This window comes from Carassius auratus, unplaced genomic scaffold (genome assembly GCF_003368295.1).
Source record: "Carassius auratus strain Wakin unplaced genomic scaffold, ASM336829v1 scaf_tig00015623, whole genome shotgun sequence".
Classification (NCBI taxonomy): Eukaryota; Metazoa; Chordata; class Actinopteri; order Cypriniformes; family Cyprinidae; genus Carassius; species Carassius auratus.
In genome coordinates, this window is record NW_020524611.1 from 100,090 (window position 1) to 122,322 (window position 22,233).

General features: G+C 38.7%; 1 protein-coding gene across 1 annotated transcript; it reads right to left on the reverse strand.

Annotated features, from left to right (window-relative positions):
* Positions 1 to 1,631: 1,631 nt before the first annotated feature.
* On the reverse strand, positions 1,632 to 20,805 carry dstyk (dual serine/threonine and tyrosine protein kinase). Its single transcript, XM_026247625.1, has 14 exons — positions 20,182 to 20,805; positions 15,484 to 15,887; positions 11,127 to 11,576; positions 8,517 to 8,712; positions 6,924 to 7,159; positions 6,706 to 6,789; positions 6,461 to 6,637; positions 6,264 to 6,393; positions 6,003 to 6,159; positions 5,748 to 5,880; positions 5,558 to 5,671; positions 2,559 to 2,673; positions 2,147 to 2,281; positions 1,632 to 2,065 (listed from the first exon to the last, which is right to left on the reverse strand). Exons 1-14 carry the CDS (start codon positions 20,390 to 20,392, stop codon positions 1,902 to 1,904), a joined length of 2,706 nt encoding a protein of 901 aa, XP_026103410.1. The 5' UTR covers positions 20,393 to 20,805; the 3' UTR covers positions 1,632 to 1,901.
* Between the last annotated feature and the right edge of the window lie 1,428 nt (positions 20,806 to 22,233).

Consider the following 22,233-nt stretch of genomic DNA (forward strand, 5'->3'; position numbering starts at 1 on the left):
TTTTTTCCTCTTTAAAAAACGCATTTCTCAATTTTTTTTTTCATCAAGGAGCAACACAAGACAAATGCTATCTATCTATTAGCATACAGTACCAGTCTTGGCCACCAGGTGTCACTATAGCATGACATCTAATGCTTACACTGCTTTATCCCTCAGTATCACATTGACATGAAGGTTTTGCACATTGTAATCAAGACACAATCAGATTGCACCATTAATATAGCAATCGTTGTCATATGCAGTTGTTTTTTATGAGAAAAGTTGCAATTTTTATTACTTAATTTTGTAAAAAAAAAAAAAAAAAAGATTTTGATGAGGAAAAAGGTTTGTTAAAGGGATTTTATTACTATTAAAAAAAGGGAGAAAAGTTTTTTGATCTGCGGTGCTGCAGCTGCTTTCTAAAACCCAGATGATCAGATTAAACCTGTGTGACAAGTTCGTATGAATTCAGATTTAAACTGGACAGAAAATACCTTCTGAAATTCGTCAGGAGGTGACACTTCCACAAAGCTCACGCGAGTCTTCTTCGATCATGATCTGAGTGTGAATCCCTATATGGTTTAAAGGTGCAGTAAGAGTTTCTGAGAAGTGCTATTGTTTCTTTGGAATAAGATGAAACACACCCTTACCTTTAAAGCTCCGCCCCCAGAATTATGAACACGCTATACGCACAACCGGCACATCCGGGAACGTAACTGTCAATTTCGTCACCACCCCTTTTTAGGGGAAATAAACTAGATTTCCCATAGACTTCCATACAAATTAGCGGCAAAAGGCAACGTCTGTACACAGCTGGCAGGCGAGAATAACTTAAGAAATCCCTAAGCACTACACAACTAAAGGAGACTGTAACCATGGTATTTGTAATAAAATTGTAGTAGTACAACCAATAGTGATTAAAAACAATAATTCTGATCAACGTTACCAGAATAAAGTCGTAGCATTGTGTGATGGAAGTCATAAAATATCAAAAAATAAAGTAAAAGTATAGAAATATTTAACAACGTTTAACACTTTAATCTAACATATTGTCAGAGTACGGCTGAGACTTACCTCCACAAACCACAGAGCAGAAAGATTAATTTCCACTTTTAGTTTTCACTTGAAGAGCAAATAAATAAGATTGGGATAGATATGAAACGAAACTCGATTATTGTTTTTGTTAATTCAGCCAAGTCTTATCACGATATTGATCTCAATATTAGTGACGTTACTGAAATTAAAGTTAAATTAACAAATCGTTGTCATACTGTTTGTTTTGGAAAAGTCTCAATCTCAGAAATCGTCCGTTTTCTTACAGTCACGTGCACGCGCAACAGATTCACGTACGCTGAACAAATATTTAAAATAAACTTACATATAATAATTAAAAAACGCCCTATCTATACACAATTCAATCGGACAACCCCGTACCAAAAATAATAAACACCCTTCATATTAAGTCATTACAGTACTGTAATAAATACACTGTCTAACAAGAAAATCAAGTAACAACTCACCTCAATCTGTGGGATGATGTTTTGTCCTGATAATTGAAAATGTTAATATAATTCCACCATCGGATCACATTTAATACACTTTAATAATAATCAATGAAATATACAGAGTGAATCAGTGCAGTGTGGCAGTGAATTGGTCCAAATGATTTTATTAAAAAAGGTAATCTCAGGATAAATGTAAACCAGTTTAAACACCATCTAAAAATCAGCGGTTCAGTTCATCTGTAACACAAACTCGACTACGAGTAAAACGCTCGGTTCTAGAGGATCTGTGACGAGTGCTGAATATGACACGCGTGATCTGTTTCGTTCAGAGGCAGACAAGCTACTTTTGTCCATTTTTTACACACAAACGAGCTGCTTTCCTCAGCGTCTCAGGAGGAGCATGCAGGGAAATGAGTGTCAGGTCGAGTCCTCCAGGTTGCCGCACATGCGGTCCATGATGCTTTGCAGGCTGGGCTGGACGATGCCCATCAGGGGTCTCTGGGAAGGGTCTCCGTTCCAGCAGGCCTCCATCAGCTGCCAGCACTCCTCGTCAAACGTGGACAGACGCTCGGGACGCGAGCCTGAAAGCAGCACACGCACACAGAGTTTACCCAGAGTTCACAGCGACGCGTCAATGCGATCCGGCGACTGGCGCTCGTTACCTTTCTTGACGTTGGTCCACAGCTGGTCTTTACTGGAGCATTTCTCAAAGGCTTCTGGGAGTTTGACGGAGCCGGAGCAGAGATACCAGAAGAGGATCCCAAACGCGTACACGTCGACCGAGTTATCGTACTTTCCTACGCGAAAAAAACCCAAGCACACGTACAATCAGAAACTGTAACTACAGTAAGGTTTTTCCAAATAAACTTCATATGCTGTCAATCATTTTCATGGACCAATATAAATGTTTTTTTTTTATAATAACAATAATAATAATAATGAAAAAAAAAATCAATCGTCAATAAAGCATTAAATGCTAAAAAGCTAATTTAGGCATCACAACATTATAATGAACAGTATGGATAATCGTACTGCAAACTGCTGAAGACTGTTAGATTAAAAAATGAAAGTGACCTGTGAAGAGTTCTGGAGCCATGTGGATGGGCGTCCCCACAATACTGCCCGACATCATGGCCTCGGGTTTACAGAAGCCCAGGTCAGTGATCTTCGCCCGGTTCTGCTTGTCCAGCTACACAGAGGAACACAAACACACTTTATAATGCGTGATGAGGGGATATGAAACGTTCTGGAGCACTATGAAGGGTTATGAAGGGCTACAAAGCATTACAGAGCGCTATGAAGCATTAAGTATTATGAAGCGCTATGAAGAGTTATAAATCATGATGAAGCACTATGAAAAGCTATAAAGTGTTATAGGCATTATGAAGGACTATGAAGGGTTATGGAAGGATATAAAGCATTAAGAAAAATTATGAAGTGCTATGAAGAGTTATAAATTATTATGAAGCGTTATGAAGAGTTATAAATAATTATGAAGCATTATGAAGAGTTATAAATCGTTATGAAGCACTACGAAGAGTTATAAATCATTATGAAGCATTATGAAGAGTTATCATTATGAAGCACTATGAAGAGTTATAAATCATTAAGAAGCACTATGAAGAGTTATAAATCGTTATGAAGAGTTATAAATCATTAAGAAGCATTATGAAGAGTTATCATTATGAAGCACTATGAAGAGTTATAAATCGTTATGAAGAGTTATAAATCATTAAGAAGCATTATGAAGAGTTATCATGAAGCACTATGAAGAATTATAAATCATTATGAAGCACTATGAAGAGTTATAAATCATTATGAAGCATTATGCAGTTATAAATCATTATTAAGCACTATGAAGAGTTATAAATCATTATGAAGAGCTATAAATCATTAAGAAGCACTACAAAGAGTTATAAATCATTATGAAGCACTACGAAGAGTTATAAATCATTATGAAGAGTTATGAAGAGTTATAAATCATTAAGAAGCACTATGAAGTGTTATAAATCATTATGAAGCACTATGAAGAGTTATAAATCATTATAAATCTTTATGAAGAGTTATAAATCATAAAGAAGCACTATGAAGAGTTATAAATCGTTATGAAGCATTATGAAGAGTTATAAATCGTTATGAAGTGTTATGAAGAGTTATAAATCATGAAGAGCTATAAATCATTAAGAAGCACTACGAAGAGTTATAAATCATTATGAAGAGTTATGAAGAGTTATAAATCATTATGAAGAGTTATAAATCATTATGAAGCACTACGAAGAGTTATAAATTGTTATGAAGCACTATGAAGAGTTATAAATCATTAAGAAGCACTATGAAGAGTTATAAAGTGTTATAGGCATTATGAAGGACTATGAAGGGTTATGGAAGGATATAAAGCATTAAGAAAAATTATGAAGTGCTATGAAGAGTTATAAATTATTATGAAGCGTTATGAAGCACTATGAAGATTTATAAATCGTTATGAAGCGTTATGAAGAGTTATAAATAATTATGAAGCGTTATGAAGCACTATGAAGAGTTATAAATCGTTATGAAGCGTTATGAAGAGTTATAAATCATTATGAAGAGTTATAAATCATTAAGAAGCACTATGAAGAGTTATAAATCATTAAGAAGCACTATGAAGAGTTATAAATCGTTATGAAGAGTTATAAATCATTAAGAAGCATTATGAAGAGTTATCATTATGAAGCACTATGAAGAGTTATAAATCGTTATGAAGAGTTATAAATCATTATGAAGAGTTATAAATCATTAAGAAGCATTATGAAGAGTTATCATGAAGCACTATGAAGAATTATAAATCATTATGAAGCACTATGAAGAGTTATAAATCATTATGAAGCATTATGCAGTTATAAATCATTATTAAGCACTATGAAGAGTTATATATCATTATGAAGAGCTATAAATCATTAAGAAGCACTACAAAGAGTTATAAATCATTATGAAGCACTACGAAGAGTTATAAATCATTATGAAGAGTTATGAAGAGTTATAAATCATTATAAATCTTTATGAAGAGTTATAAATCATAAAGAAGCACTATGAAGAGTTATAAATCGTTATGAAGCATTATGAAGAGTTATAAATCGTTATGAAGTGTTATGAAGAGTTATAAATCATGAAGAGCTATAAATCGTTAAGAAGCACTACGAAGAGTTATAAATCGTTATGAAGAGTTATGAAGAGTTATAAATCATTATGAAGAGTTATAAATCATTATGAAGCACTACGAAGAGTTATAAATTGTTATGAAGCATTATGAAGAGTTATAAATCATTAAGAAGCACTATGAAGAGTTATAAATCATTATGAAGAGTTATGAAGAGTTATAAATCATTAAGCACTATGAAGTGTTATAAATCATTATGAAGCACTACGAAGAGTTATAAATCATTATGAAGAGTTATGAAGAGTTATAAATCATTAAGCACTATGAAGTGTTATAAATCATTATGAAGCACTACGAAGAGTTATAAATTGTTATGAAGCATTATGAAGAGTTATAAATCATTAAGAAGCACTATGAAGAGTTATAAATCGTTATGAAGCGTTATGAAGAGTTATAAATCATTATGAAGAGCTATAAATCATTATGAAGCACTACGAAGAGTTATAAATCATTATGAAGCTTTATGAAGAGTTATAAATCATTATGAAGAGTTATAAATCGTTAAGAAGCGCTATGAAAAGATATAAAGCATTATAAAGCATTATGAAGGACTATTAAGTATTATAAAGTGCTATGAAGGGTTATGAAAGGCTACAAAGCATTATAGAGTGCTATGAAGGATTATTAAGCATTATGGAGCATTGTGGAGCATTGTGAAGTGTTATGAAGGGTTATGAAGGACAATAAAGCATTATGAAACGTTATGGAGTGCTATGAAGGGCTATAAAGTGTATGAAATTAAAAATTGTGCATGGTCCCTTTTCAAATAAATGAAGGGTTATGAAGTGCTAAGAATGGTTATGGAAGGATATAAAGAATTATGGAGCATTGTGAAGTGTTCTGAAGTATTAAGCAGATGTTAGATGCAGTTCCTCACCAGGACGTTCTTCAGCTTGATGTCGCGGTGTAAGAGACCCTGACCGTGCAGGAACCGAATCCCCTCCACCACGTCCAGAGCGATCTGAAGACGCTCCTTCAGAGACAGACCGGCCTGAGAGAGACAGACGGGTCAATCACAACCACAGACGGACGAGCACACAGACAGACCGCCGGTGTGGTGATGGTACCTTCAGTCCGGTGTAGAGGTCTCTGTGTAACCGCTCCATGATCAGCAGAACCGCGACACTGGAGCCGCCGCTGTACGAGTGATCGATAACTGAGCCGTGGAGATTCACCAAACGATCGTGTTTAGGCAGAGACCTGACGGACACAAACAACTGCAATGATTAAACTATAATAAAAACAAATACTACTGCTATCTGTATTGAATTAAAAAAAAAACAATAAATGTAATGGAAATGACTGAACTCTAGTGTTGTTACCGTGTGTAGTGGAACTCGAGCGCGAGGTCGTTCCAGTGTTTGTCGTCCGGAGGAACGACTGACTTCAGGGCACACGGGTGACGTCCACCCCAGTTATCACACAGATACACCACACCGTACTGACCCCGGCCCAGCTCACGGCCCATCTTCGGCTTCCCTGAGGACACACACACACACACACACGGACTCAGACTCAGACTCACATCACACACACACACACACACACACACACCGTGTGATCCGCGCGTGTGTGTGTCTCACCGTGCAGCAGTATGTCTCGCAGCGATCGGCTCTCCAGTGACAGACGGGCGAGTCGAGGGGCGTGATCCTTCCTGACCCGCAACCACAGGTCTTCAGTTCGCTCCAGACGCCCCGTGTGACCCTCCTCCAGCTGCACACACACACTCACATCAGTATACACACACACACACAATGTAAATGATTAATGAAGGACTCACCTGTCGGAGCGAGGCGGCGAAGGCCTCGTGGGAGCTGTTGAGTCTGGTCCTGAACTGAGAGCAGATGCTCTTGGCCAGTTTAGGGGCGCTCAGGCTCTCGATGGCGTCCTGCGCGACCTTGCGCTTCCACTCGGCCGTGACGGACGGAGGATTGACCCACGTGATGCGGTGGATGATCTGAGGAGACACGAGCATCAGCCGCCGCACCACACACACGCCAGCGCAGGGCATCATGGGTAACCTACCTGTTTGATCTGCTCCCAGAAGAGCCGGGTGACGGAGGAGCCCGAGTGGAAGGTCACCTCCACGTGATACGCTGCGTTCAGGATCTGAGCAAACAGCAGACATTCACTACACACTGAAGCAACGCACGAGCGTCTGAGACAGTCAGTGTGTCCCTTTACCAGAGAGTTCCTAAATAAATCTGAACACCTCCATGTACTGTATGCAGTGTGTGCTTTACCTGTTTGAGGTGGTTGGAGGTGACGTTGCTGCAGGACTCCGGTGTGCTCTTCTCCAGGCTGCCCAGGCATCTCTCCAGCGTCCCCACGAAGCTCTCTCTCAGGTAGTCCACCGAGCTGGTCAGTTTATTAGCCACGGCCTGATTGAGACGCACCACGATCAGGTCCTGGATCTGACTGATGCACATCTTGATGTCCTTGGAGCTCACTGGCTCGCCGTTGGACGATATGATGATGTCTGAACACACACACACACACACACACACACTGATGTCATACACTGACCGCTCTATAGTAACAGGAAAGGCTAGTGCCGCTCATTATCACTGATGAATTCCATATGACACACAACAACAGAACAACTATCAGTGGACTTCCCCTCACACACACACAGAGCCGCGTTTGACCACAGCAGATCCACACACACACAAGTAAAGGGGAAGTTAACATGCTGTAAACTGATCTTTGTGTGTGTGTCTCTTTAAATGCAAATGAGCTTCTGCTCCCCGCCCACTTTCCAGACGAGGGCGGGGCCTTTACAGAGGCTGCATTGGTTTCTATGGCAACAACAAACAAACTATGAACTGAACTCTTATTTTGCCAATTAAAGCATGAACTAACGATGTAAACAAAAACCTTCATGAAATCTACAAGACTAATGTGCTAACTGAAAAATAAAAAATAAATCAAATAAAATTGAAAGAAAAACAAGACTACAATAAAACGCCTCCAAAAGTGAATAAAATACAAGAGAAATGGGCAATAAAATGAACTGAAAGTTAATTTCAGTTTCAGACACATGCTTTACTATTAAACGTGAAAGCTTTCTGAAAACCTGACAGTGAAATAATGAACCCAGACTAAAACTACACGAAAAACCAAACTCAAGTGATGAACGAGAAATATAAAACTATGGTTCTGTTTTTCTAATGAACAAATCTGAAGTAAAATTAAAAAAACTAAATTATCAATGATAAAAAATATTAAATGTTTCAGAAATCATCAACGATTTAAAACTTAAAAAAATGATGTAAAATGTATTACGTTTATTTTAATAAATTCTATTTATTAACATTTATTAAATTACCAATGATTTAAAACTATTAAACATTTTTAAAATTGAAGTTAAGCATGCTAAATTGATGTAAAATTTTAAATGTAATTTTGTTTTTCTACTAAATAAACTAAAACTATGACAGAATGACACCTAATCTAAATAAACTACAATTATAAATTAAACATAAAAATGGAAGCTAAATGAATAACATCACGACATTCATTTAAGACTTTTTTTTCCTAATGAAAAAATCTACAGTTAAAAAAAAACAAAAAAAAAACAGAAATAAAAGATAAATTCATGTAAAATTTTAAATGTGATTTAAATGTTTTTCTAATGAAAAAAAAAAACTAAACTAAAAATAGCCACAAAATGATTTAAAACAATAAAACTAACATAAAAATAGAAATAAAATCTAAAAACTTTATTTAACCTTAAGATTCACTAATGAAAACTAATCCAAACTGAAGTGAAACTGTACAGTAGACATGAATGCAGAAGAGCAGACTGAATGAACAGAGCAGCGTTGACCTCTGACCTGTGAACTGCAGGTTAGCGGCGTCCTCCAGCAGCTGCTCCTTCATGCAGCTCAGCGTCTCCACGATCATGTCCTTCATCTCCTCCTGCTTACGGTTAGCGATGGCCATCAGAGAGCTGTAGAGTTCTCCCTCCTTCTCACGCGTGTACTCCAGCCGCCGCGGCGTGATCTGAAGATCCCTCTGCATGTCGAACGCCTGACACGACATCACGCATATGTGAGGAACCATTAGCCACATGCTAGTCTCGTGATTATCATGCTAACAACATGCTAATCATGCTAGAAACATGCTATTGACATGCCAGTAACTTGCTAATCATGGTAACGACATGCTAGTCACTTGCTAATCATTCTAACTACATGCTATCGACATGCTAATCATGCTAGAAACATGTTATCGACATGCCAGTAACTTGCTCATTATACTAGCAACATGCTAGTCATGCTAGTTACTTGCTAATCATGCTAGCGACATGCTAGTCACTTGCTAATCATGCTAGCAACATGCTATTAACATGCTTATGCTAGAAACATTATATCGAAATCCCAGTAACTTGCTTATTATACTAGCAACATACTAGTAACTTGCTAGTCATGCTAGTTTCTTGCAAATAATGGTAGCGACATGGTAGTCACTTGCTTATCATGCTAGCTACATGCTATCAAAATGTAACTTTCTAATTATACTAACGACATGCTAGTCACTTACTAGTCATGGTATTACTTTCAAATCATAGTACTGACATGGTACATGCTAACAAAATGCTAGTCACTTACTAGTCATGCTAGCAACATGCTTATGCCAGCAACATGCTAATCTAGCTAATCATGTCAACAATATGTTAGTAACATGCTAATCATGCTGTTAACATGTTATCAACATCTATCTCATCTATCTACACTTTATTTTACAACTGCTTTAAATTCTCAGGCTAGGCTTTCTTTTATCTAGTTGTAAAATATTACCAGAATGAATATGATAACACGTAGTACTAGTTTAACTACAGCTAAAAAAATAAAATAAAAAAAAGGATTTACTTGAAGTGAACTTTAACAAAAGAAAAAATATTTTTTATTTCAGCTAGTTGCTGCTTTTATTTCTATATTAATCTTCTAATTATCATTTCAGTTTAGTTTTTTTTTTTAAGTTTAATTTCTCATAAAAAAAATAATACATTTAAAAAGTTTTAAAATCACTGGTAATTTAGTTTTCATTACTTGTTTTTATTGTATTTTCTAATAAAATTTTTAAAATCAAAATGCATCTGTAATTGCAACACAAAAGAAAAAAAAAGAAATGTAACCCTGTTTCTATTTATATGTGATATATCCCACATAAACTAAAAGACACTGATTTATTTTAATGCGCAAGTAGCAAGACAGTTTTCAAAACATTTCTAAAACCAGAAACAACTACATTGTTTTATTGTTTCTGAAAGAAGTCTCTTCTGCTCTCCAAGGCTGTTCATTTGACACCGTAAAATAGAGTCAAAATAGTGAAATACTATTCTAATGTAAAATATCTGTTTTCTGTGTGAATCTCTTAAGGGGGTCGCACATTGGACAAGAAGCGCAGCATTGCGTTGATTATATTACATTGTGCAATATTCGATCATATCAAGCAATGCTGTCGACAGCCACCGAGTGGATTTACCAGGTCACAACCATCACAACACACTTCAGGTCATTAAATAGTGGAGTAGTGGACCACAAAAGATGAAGACGTGGAGGAAGATCGCGTTTGTCATCGGTTTTTCAGTTAAGAATGTCTCATTTTTGATCTGAGGTAAAATGTTCAGTGACAGTCCTTGGAAACGTTAAGAAATAAGCATAGGCTACCTATAAAAAAAAATGTGCTTCTTTGTTTTTATTGAGCAAACAAATCAGTATTAGTAGCTACAGCATTAGAAATGTTGAAATTGCTTATAATACAAAACAATTGATGAATGGCAATCTAGAATGCTAGTGATAATCTAGACTAAATGGTAAGACAGATTCATTTCATTAATTAATGTTCAAAGCTAACATATTATCAATTAAAATATAATAATAAATGAAGTTAAAACTCATTCATCTTGCTGCTCAGAACTTGATTCGATATTGAGCTCCAGCGTATAGAATGTGCGTCCGGTGTGCGATACCTCGACTTGTCCTACATGTGGCGCGACGCTGCGCTTCTCGTCCGGTGTGCAACCGCCTTTAAACTGTCATTTATTTCTGTGATGTGCCGCTGTTAGTTAATGTGATGAGTAGACTGAAGTTGGGCTTAGGTGGTTGTGTGCTTGTAGCGTTTCCTCGGTTACTGATGTAAACAAAGCGCTTCTGAAGACTGCAGTGGGCGGAGCTTAAAGCATTTCCTTGGTTACCGCTGTAAACAAAGCAGCGCTGCACTTATGAACTTTAATATGCTTTATACAGAGACAAGGTGAATAGAAAAAAATGGCATCTAAACTTTTCTAAAGACAAAGATAAACTACCACTAACTGAAACTGGATTTGAATTGTCACATATCTGAATAGATTTTCAGTTAATCGTCTCATCCCTAGTGAAACATGACTATATCAGTGGCCAGTGTGAGGCAGTGTTGATCAGAAGCAGTGTTGTGGTCACCTGGTTGATGAAGAGGTCGAGGCAGCGGCAGTGGACGGTGTTCAGCAGCGAGGCGGCCTCCACCTGATGGTTCTGCAGCAGCTGTCGAGTGAAGGGCCCGAGCACACGCTGCAAACGCTCCAGACTCTCTCCCACAACACTCTGCATCTTCCCAGGCGTCTGAGCCGGAGCGCCACAGGCACAGTTTCCCGCCGCAGCGGCCACCAGCTCCAGGGACAGCAGCTGTCTGTGCAGGGCCCCGGGGTCCGAGGAGCTGCTGGAGGCCCGGATGAAGCAGACGGGGAACGGCAGAGTCTCACGCACCTTCTGCAGGTCGCTCACCTGCTCGGCGCTCAGCGTGTCTGTACTGACGGCGTAGAGGATGATGGGAAGGATGCCGCGCTTGCAGTCCTCCAGAGCCTCCTCCACCGGCTGGACGCCGCGGCACGGGAGCACCATGACCTTCACCTCCTGGACACACACACACACCACATGAGCGCACTTTCATATATTCAAATGTTTATGCACATTTTTACACTTCATTTTTTCTGTTATAATTGAAATATATGTTGTTTTGCAAATATTCAGTATTCAAATATAAAAAAAAAAAAATTAAAAAAAATCAGTGATTAAAAATGTAATTACGATATTGACATTTACCTATAAATGTCACATTTTCTAAAATATAAATAAATATGACTTTATCCCTTCAATTATGACAAAAAAAAATTTATTGAACATTGAATTACAAAACTTATTACTAAAATGTTATTTCAGGAGAAGAGATTTCCACATCAAACATTTTTAAGTTGGTCTTATTTTGATACGTGAAGTAATATAAATTAAATTTCAGCAACTGAAATTGTAAAAAAAGTATCATTAAAACAAAAAGCAGTGTAAAAACAAATAAAATAAATTGCATTAAAACAGCACTTAGTACTTTGTGTGTTTTCGTTAAGTTTTTAAACCACTTAATATCCACGGTATTTCCAGACAATTGTGTTTACAGAATAAAGATTTTAACACTTTGTCATTGCATATTAAAAAGCAGTATATATTTTGTCTTGGGCCCGGAGCGAGGGAGCCCTGAACACCGTGTGAAATCAGCTCGAGCAGGTGAGAAGTGTTTCTCCTCTGGGAATCTGTTCAAGAAATATTAGACAGGGCGGGTCGAAGTTCGACTGTAAGATTAATCCAAAGCGGGCGCGTCAGAGCGAGAATAAAGAGCGCTAGCACACGAGCACAATAGAGTCAGTCAGCGCCGTCTCTGACACAACAGCCATAGAGCGCTCGAGTCTCTCGGGAACAAAGATGGCCTGCAAACACAGCCGCCGGAGCCCATCAGACCTGAGCCCAACAAAGATCTGATTCACACACCTCGAGAGTGTGTGTGTGTGTGTGTGCGTGCTTTAGCAGGAATTTCACTGCCTACCATCAGCGAACGCTCGGGGACCCGCGGGCTAATTAACGTCTCTGTGCTAACATGTGTGTGTGCGGATCGAAAACAGACGAGGTTTCATTTGAGCGCAGACGTGATTCTAGCAGATGTGTGTGACGGCAAACATTCAAACTGCAAGAGAGAATCATGTAGAAAGTCCTGCCTGAGACAAACACACGGTTCGAGTCTGATCTGAGACCTCGGTCACACTTTGATTTTGTGTTGGTAATTTCCATACACTTGTGACATTTTTTTATTAATTAGATCACATTTACCAAATTGACTCAAGTCACCTTTATTTATATATTGGTGTTAACAATACAGATATCTAAGTAGCTTTACAGTATCAAATAGAGAAATAGTGTGTTGGTAATGCAGAAAGACAATAAGAAGTCAGATTTTTGCAGCCTAAAATGACTGATTTTGTTGTGGTTTTCTTAAAATTTTCCAATATATTTGTGCAATTTCTTAATATTTTGCAGTGAAAATATACCACAGACAACATTCTTCCAACACTGTTATGACTTTTCTAACTTCGAGACCCACTGTAGGTCTCCAGACTAACGTTTAAAGACACCAGCACTAGTGAATTAAGATCTACAGAAGGGGGCTCCTGAATCTGAATGCTTCTCACAAGATTTCACAGAGATGTTGATTCTGTGGCGAATTCAACTGCTTTCTTCACACTGTATCTCCCAGCGCTGTGTACATCAGTGTTGCATGATCGAGATCAGCCCGTGAATTCAGTGATCGCAAAATCGCTAAATCCTGGAGGATCTGACTAAAGGGTTCTGACTTAAGATCCGAGTCTGATTTAAGGCTGATCTGACATTGACTAAAGCGATCCGAGTCTGATTTAAGGCTGCTCTGACATTGACTAAAGGGATCCGAGTCTGATTTGAGGCTGATCTGACATTGACTAAAGCGATCCGAGTCTGATTTGAGGCTGATCTGACATTGACTAAAGGGATCCGAGTCTGATTTGAGGCTGATCTGATATTGACTAAAGTGATCCGAGTCTGATTTGAGGCTGATCTGACTTTGACTAAAGCGATCCGAGTCTGATTTGAGGCTGATCTGACATTGACTAAAGCGATCCGAGTCTGATTTAAGGCTGCTCTGACATTGACTAAAGGGATCCGAGTCTGATTTGAGGCTGATCTGATATTGACTAAAGTGATCCGAGTCTGATTTGAGGCTGATCTGACTTTGACTAAAGCGATCCGAGTCTGATTTGAGGCTGATCTGATATTGACTAAAGTGATCCGAGTCTGATTTGAGGCTGATCTGACTTTGACTAAAGCGATCCGAGTCTGATTTAAGGCTGCTCTGACATTGACTAAAGGGATCCGAGTCTGATATGAGGCTGATCTGAAATTGACTAAATTGATCCGAGTCTGATTTAAGTCTGATCTGACATTGACTAAAGTGATCAGAGTCTGATTTGAGGCTGATCTGATATTGACTAAAGCGATCCAAATCTGATTTGAGGCTGATATGACTTTGACCAAAGCGATCTGAGTCTGACCTGACTTTGACTAAAGTGATCAGAGTCTGATTTGAGGCTGATCTGATATTGACTAAAGCGATCCAAATCTGATTTGAGGCTGATATGACTTTGACCAAAGCGATCTGAGTCTGACCTGACTTTGACTAAAGTGATCTGAGTCTGATTTGAGGCTGATATGACTTTGACTAAAGTGATCAGTCTGATTTGAGGCTGATCTGACTTTGACTAAAGCGATCTGAGTCTGATTTGAGGCTGATCTGATATTGACTAAAGTGATCCGAGTCTGATTTGAGGCTGATCTGACATTGACTAAAGTGATCCGAGTCTGATTTGAGGCTGATCTGACTTTGACTAAAGTGATCCGAGTCTGATTTGAGGCTGATCTGACATTGACTAAAGTGATCCGAGTCTGATTTGAGGCTGATCTGACTTTGACTAAAGTGATTCGAGTCTGATTTGAGGCTGATCTGACTTTGAAGTGATCAGATATGAAAATAATTGGAGTCTGATCTCCCACTGATCTGAGTATGAGTTGACTGATTTGTAACTGATCAGTGTGATATCAGACTTATCTAAGTGTTTTAGACCTGTTGGAGTCTGATTTGGCACTGATCTTAATTTAATTAATTAATTTAATCTATGACTTGACATTTGACAGTTTGATACTAGATTATCTAAGACCAGTTATCTAAGTGTTTTTAGAGTAACGGGAGTCTGATTTGCAACCAATCCAAGACCTTAATGAGTCTGATGAGAACTGATTTGACTCTGATTTGAGTTCTATCCAAGGCCTAGTCTGATTTGAGGCAAATTCAAACCAAATCTGATCTGAACTCTGACTCAAGTCCCAGTTGAAGTGGAGTCTGATTCAGGACATATCTGAAACTAATCTGAGATTTTGATACCAGACTGATCTAAGTGTTTTTAGACTAAATGGAAACTGATCTGAAATGGAGCCTGATTTGAGACGGATACTATCTGATCTGACTCTGTTATGACACTGATCTAAAACTGACCAGAGTTGAAAGCGTTTGCTCAGAGTTGGAATAGACTAATCAGAATCTAATATGAGTCTGATCTAAGAGATCTGAACCGGTCCAAACACTGAGCCCAGTTCAAACTCTTTTCAGTCATGAAACAAACAAACTAATGAAAGAAAGGAATCCAGCCGTGACTGAATCCACCAAGTATTTATAGGAAGGTCCCGGGATACAGTTTTCCCATCGCCATGGAGACACCCAGTGGCCTTGTTTCCAGTGCTGGTCATGTGAAGTGCACCAGACCCACAGAGCAGGGTTACATAAACACCAGGAAAGGAGAGAAGAGAAGCTGATTGATGTTCCTGTAAAAACAAACCCCTCATCTCACAGAAACAAATCACATTTGACTTTGTTTTTGAGAGAAACGATGTGAGCCCCGCCGCCCCTGACCTGCAGCAGTGGGTGATGGAGCGTGATCTCCAGCTCGGCCAATCGCTGCGCAGGATCCTCACACTCCTGGATCTCCAGGTCCTCGAGTGGAACCGTGTCCCAGCGTCCGCAGTGAGCCGCCAGCTGATGCACCAGCTCGTACTGTCCCGGCAGAGCCAGACTCAAGCGTGTCTGACGGCCATGTGTGAAACACAGCTTCCTCCTCCTGCAGGCCCCGCCCTCCGGCCCACAGGCCCCGCCCACCTCCGAGCCCAGGGGGAGGAGCCTCTCTCCCAGCAGGCAGTTGAGCAGCTGGTACCGAGCCGAGCAGTCCTGGCCCAGGACGAGGATGTAGGGGACTCTACCGACCACATTCTGCAGATATTCCTCCTCGTGACGCGGGAGCGAGATGCAGCTGATCTGACCTGAGACACAGAGAGACACTGAAGATTAACATTCATCACCAGTCAGAAAACACAATCTAATATTGCTATATTTTTCAGCCTTTTACGATATTTGATATAAATCTGGATATTTATGTATTTTTTTCTGAAAATAGGTTTAAAATTGTATATTGTTCCCTCCATTTCTTCCAAAGAATCATTGTAAAAACAAAAAATCATTCAAGTAAAATAAAGTAATGTTTTTCATTAAACGAATGTAAGGAAGAATCATGTCTGAACACATTTTAAGGGAAATTTCAGCTATTTATATTATATTTTTTTACCAAAACTCTTTTCTTTTGTTATATTTAGTAGATATTCCAATAAAACTGGAAGCCCATCAGTTTGGCCCCCCCCCCCCCAAAAAAGTAAAAACTCAAATTAATCACTGTATCAAAGTTTAAATTGATTCACAGAATGAATCAAACTTACTAACCTGTTTTTGATATTAAAGTTTAAGTAATTAAAAATAATAAAACTATCTTTATGAACTAAATGCACAAATAAAAAGCACATTAAATTCCAAATCAGGATTATTATACTTTAATAAAACCATAAAAAAATATCTTTAGTTGAAATAACATTAAAATCAAATATAAAATATACACAGCCTATATAAAACAAATATAAAAAAATATTTAAATATTCAGCTTGTTGCGAAGACAACATTTCTATTTTTTTTAGTTTAACAAAATAAATGAAACTGAAATGTAAAATAAAACTATGCAGACAAAAATTTTTTTTAAAGGAAACTTGGGAAATACATTGCAAATATTAATAACTATAACAGTATAGTATAACACTGCATATATATCTATGTGTGTGTGTGTGTGTGTGTGTGTGTGCATCTCCCTCAGGGATATGGAGAGCACCCCTGTCGGACGCTGATCAAGCCGAGCTGAAGTTAGCGAGCGTGGAGCTGTGCTGGAGAAAGCAGGCCCAGAACAACAAGCGCAGCAGCAGTGTGGAGTTATCTGTGTGTCCTGAGGCCTGCATCTCATGACCGTCTCTGAGCCGCTCACAGAGACGCCAGTCATTCAGGTTATTATTAGGAAGTGCTCATAATCCCAGCGCTGCTGAGTCACTGCCTTATACAACAGCCGCTCACCGCGCAATCTGTGCCGCACGCTATCAGCCCACAACCATGATTCATGCTGCGCCACACAGATCAACAACAATGAGTTTTTACCATTCATTAGTGCTAATTCGCAATTAAGCTGTAACCAACAAAATGCTTAGTGCAAAAAAAAAAAAATGTAAAAATGGAAATAAATAAATATTCTACCGTCTAATGTTGGTAGCCGTTGTTTTAACCCAGCCATGACTAACGAAAGTATACAATGTTATCAGCTCATTAAGAAATACTAAACATAGGGAGGTTCACCAATTTTACCCTTGGTTTGTCAAAGCTCAGACCTCCCGTTATCTCTCATCTAATTAATTTATCATTTGAACAGTGTTTTTCCTGCTGCATGGAAGCAATCCATTTTTAAATCTGGGGACTACAGACCAATCAGCATAATGCCAGTATCCCAAAGATTGCAGAAAAGGTAGTTCTTGAACAACTGAGATCTTATCGCACTACAGCTAAGAGTGGTTTACTCTGTAACTCATTCTACTGAAACAGCTACTTTACATTTAACAGAGCAAATACTGTTACCGTAGCTAAAGTGGTAGAGCATTGCGTTGTCAAGCGCAAGGTTGGGGGTTCGAATCCCGGGGAGCACATGTTAGGAAAAACCGTTAGCCTGAATGCAATGTAAGTCGCTTTGGATAAAAGCGTCTGCTAAAATGCATAAATTAAATACAATCTAAACTTGGTGGAACAGTTGGTGCTATATTTTTAGATCAGCGCAAAGCCTTCGACGTGATTAATTACAACGTTCTTCGCTTTCTCTTATCCAAGTTACAATTTTCATCTGGGGCTTTAGCATGGATCTCCTCCTATTTATCAAATAGACAGCTATTTTAATTTAAAAAAATTAAAGGGGTTCCCTCTAATAACTTAAAGGTACAACGGGTGTTCCCCAAGGATCAATACTAGGCCCTTTATTGTTTAGTTACTGTTCTTTTTTTACTCTGATGGGATGTGTATAAGTATAACTGTATTGTACGTGTTTGTTGTTTTGTTCTTATGTTTATATTACATACCCAATGGACTACCATTGGGTATGTATTACCTCCCAATGGACTGCAGATGAAACTAAACATTGGGTAAATTCGATACGATGCATGAAATGGAAATATTTATGCATATGAAATTGCGCATGGTCACTTTACAAATAAATGTTAATATATATATATACACACACACACACAAACGTGTAAGGTTGCTCATTTGCAATTAAACAATTAACATCGAAATTGCGCAAAAATAAATAAAATTATAAGATTGTTTTGTAGCATTTTGCACTTAAATGATTTAGAATTTTGAAATAAGCAATGAAATTACTCAAAAAAACATTTTATACGTTTATAAGTTAATAATTTGCAATTAAAAGTTTAACTACGTAATTGCCCAATTTAAAAAAATTATACATATATGAAAATTTAAAGTTGCTAACTCACAGTTAGGGTTGCAAAGGGGCAGAACATTTTTGGAAAATTCCTGTAAACTTTTCTAAAAGTTGAAAAAAAATTCTAAAAAGTTTCCAAAAATTTTAGAATGTTTCCGGAAATTTACCAGAAATGTTCTGCCTCTTTGCGAGTCTATTTGCAAGTACATTTATATCAAAGGAACTGTGCAAAAATAATATATATTTTATATATATCCCCACGCACACACACCAAAATAAAATAATGCAAAAATAGCAAAATAATGTTAATGCTAAAAGTAAATACAGTTTTCTATACAGATTCAGAGCTGCACCGCAGGAATGTTACAGCATCAAAGACTTGAAGACATTGTTTACAGCAGATTGAAGCAGCGATGAAGCGCATGAGTGCTGTTTGTGATCATGAGCTCCTGCAGGATGTGTGTTTACATGCAGCTCATGAGGGCGTGGCCAGAGCTTCCTGCGCCGTGATTGGTCAGAACAAGCCTGAGCGCGAGACGAGCTCTGACAGGCCTGAGGATCGGGACGCACATCAGGATAAATCACAGTCCACAGAAACACGAAAATAAACATGTGGGCTCCAGGGAAAGGGCAGGGGTCACGTGAGACGGGTCAAAGGTCGGGCTGTGAGACGTCAGCGAGTCTGACATGAGACCGAGCACTGCTTCAGTCTCTTCTCTGCGGCTGATTAAAGCACACTCAATGATTTGATTGAGAAACCAGAGGAAACTTGCGTCAGACGAGCAAACTCCTTTACAGGAAAGAGGACAAACACACACTCTCACACACACCTAGACACACACTCTCTCTCCCACACACACACACACCAAAGTAACTACACCGCACACACACCTGCTCATATTTCTAACACTAATTCCTCCACATGACACTGATGAGAAGTGAACCAAAAATGTGTTTACATGCCATCAAAATAATATCATAACAAAGGAGTCAAATAGAATAAAGATTTTTCTCTTTGGGTTTGGTGTCAATATGAGAGTCGTGATTTTCTGATGTACATCTGACAGCAGAATCAATGCGAGTTCACAAGTGTGTGTGTGTGTGTGTGTGTGTCTGTCCTCATTAAAGCACTGTGGAGTATTTAGTTCTTGGTTGAGCTGAATGTGACTCTGTTCACGGCTGTTAAGCTGCTTATTTCTGCTCTAAATCCTGTTTGAGACATTTTCTGCTGTAAACTCCAAACCTGAGAAACACACACACACACACACACACACACAGAGAAAGAGAGAAACACACACACACACACACACACAAGCAGAGATCTCTGATAACCGATATTGACACTTTGATCCCTGGTTCACTGGTCATCTGATAACAGACCTACTGATTATTGACTCGATTCATATATTTTTAAGTCTTTAAATCATGTTTAGAAATGTGTAGCTTTATTAGAGAGCAAACTGGGGAGCTACTGTTATATATCAGTCATATTTAACTAAACACAACACAATTGAACAAACAGAAAAGATAAATAAATAAATACTGAAATGCCTAAATAATAATTATAGATATTATGCTTTTATAATTTTGGTCACTTATTGTTATTAATATTATTTTAGAATTATAGTTTATTTATTGATAATATTGATATTTCACCAAGTAGTTTATGTTTCAGGTTTGATGTGTTTTCGTGTATGGGGTGTATGTCTCGAGCTCCGGGTCTCACACACACACACACACACACACACACACACACTCACCGGCGTCCGGGGCCCCGGGAGACGCGCTGCTGCACGCGTTACTGTGGTTCTGTCGGATCTCTCGGAAGAAGCTCACGGTCTCCTTCAGGTTCTTCTTCAGGAACACGTTGTGTTTGTTGTAGTGGCTGAAGGCTCGGGTCAGATCTCTGACCAGAGGGCTGTGTTTCTGCGGGTTCTCCATCCTGACCCGGGGCGAGTCCGCGTCACACATCCATCCGAGCTCCCGCGGGTTCTGCTGAGGCCCGATCACTGAGCCGAGCCGAGACAACAACCGGCGGTGTGTGTGTGTGTGTCAGTGCATCAACACACACACACGCTCTCACACACACACACGCGACAGCCGCCGCCCGGTAACCGGGCCGATATCGGCGCTCGGGAGGCTCGACGGAGGCGGTTCGGATCGGTAGCACACACTCGGGCGGACTGGAGGCCGAACCGGGTCGCTGCTCGCGCTTCGCGGATGTCCGGCAGCTTTATCCCGCGCGAGCGAGCGCCTATCATCGATAATCCCGGTGTCTGCGCCGGTTCGCCCCGGGAATCTGTCACTTTTCAGCCGAAATGCGGGAGTTTTTGCGCAAACAGCCGCTGCCCGTCCAATTTGGCGACGCGATGGGCGGGGCGCGAGTGGTGCATGCTGGGAAATGCAGTCCGCTCAACCTAGCGAACACAAACAAAAAAGACGTAGAAAAAATACACTATTGGGACTTTTTTTTCATTGTCTAATACATTTATTTTAAAATCACTACACAGCCCTCTCTAACTTTATTTATTTATTTATTTGTTTGTTTGCGTGTTCGCTGTGTGTAAACATTAGCATCCAGCTAAACTGTATCTTCATTTTTAGGTTTAGTTTCAATGAAACAAACAAAAAAAATTGAACAGAAGTGGAATTGTCACAACCTCCTCTTCTTGTCCTGTGAAACAAAGGATTGTGGGTCATATAGACTGTATAAAAAGGTCATATATCATAAAAATGCTGTGATGCATACTCTACATGTATAAGCGTGCAGTAGTCTGGCGGCCTCTAGTGGTTTAGATCCGACACTGCTTCACATCCCTCACAACTTAAATCAGTGCTATTGTGATTATTTACCACATTTCTGTTCTGTTTGCATGAATATGCCGTAATATAAACATAATTTTGCAATACTGTTGTAAATCATCAGCTGCAAAGATCACAAAAAGATGACTAATAAACAGAATAAAGAGCGTTATTTTATTGATAATGGAATCCTACATGGTGTTTTATATGGAAGCAAATAGTCAGGACAGACGCTATGTTGAACGCTAGTTTTTAGGAGTTCAATATGGCGTTTATGGCGATTATTTACAAAAACTCTTTATTTTTTACTTTTTATTAATTAAACAATATTGAACACGCTATACTTCAATCTCTCGCAGCCTCGTTTTCACACCGTCCTAATCTACGAATACAACGAATTAAGTATAAACTAGTGTTAACGGGTCCTTTCTGATGTAAAAGTTGACATGCTATGCGAATTCCCCTAAAATACCACTTCCTGGTTAAACTTTCAGTTTTATTAGTGAAGCCGAGTGATGAAATGGGAAGTGTGGAGAGTACATGAATAATAAACAATCTGAGGCACAGCGAGTTTTAGACACGCCCACCTGCGTTCATTCTGAACGAATCTTTAAAGTGACTCGCGAAGAACGAATCGTCTCGGGGAGTGAATCGTTCAGTCGCGCATGCGCAGTAGTCTCTGTACTGGAGTTAGTTTAGTTCACGTGTCATAATATATTAATAATACAATTTTAATTAATTTAGTTTTTTGAATATTAAAGAAGCCAAACAGTACATTCTTAAGAAGCAGAGAGAAACCCTGGAGCACACTGTGATGGATAACATTAGAGAATTCAATGCAAAATAGCTGTGTGTGAGGACAATCCCAAAATATATCAGTTTCATTAGGGTCACCACTAAAGGAACAGCTTGTACCTGTGTCTGATTTAAACCTTTTCAAAAACACTTTAGCTGGGTGAAATCTGTTTAGTAATTTGAATAAGATTTCTCTAACCTTGTTAGTTATTATA

Coding starts and splice junctions, on each gene's coding strand:
- dstyk (XM_026247625.1), bottom strand. CDS start 20,392: ATGTGTGACGCGGACTCGCCCCGGGTCAGGATGGAGAACCCGCAGAAA. Junction 6,790..6,923: donor CCTCCAACCACCTCAAACAG/GTAAAGCACACA, acceptor CTGTTTGCTCAG/ATCCTGAACGCAGCGTATCA. Junction 2,674..5,557: donor TCAAGCTGAAGAACGTCCTG/GTGAGGAACTGC, acceptor TCCTCTGTGTAG/CTGGACAAGCAGAACCGGGC.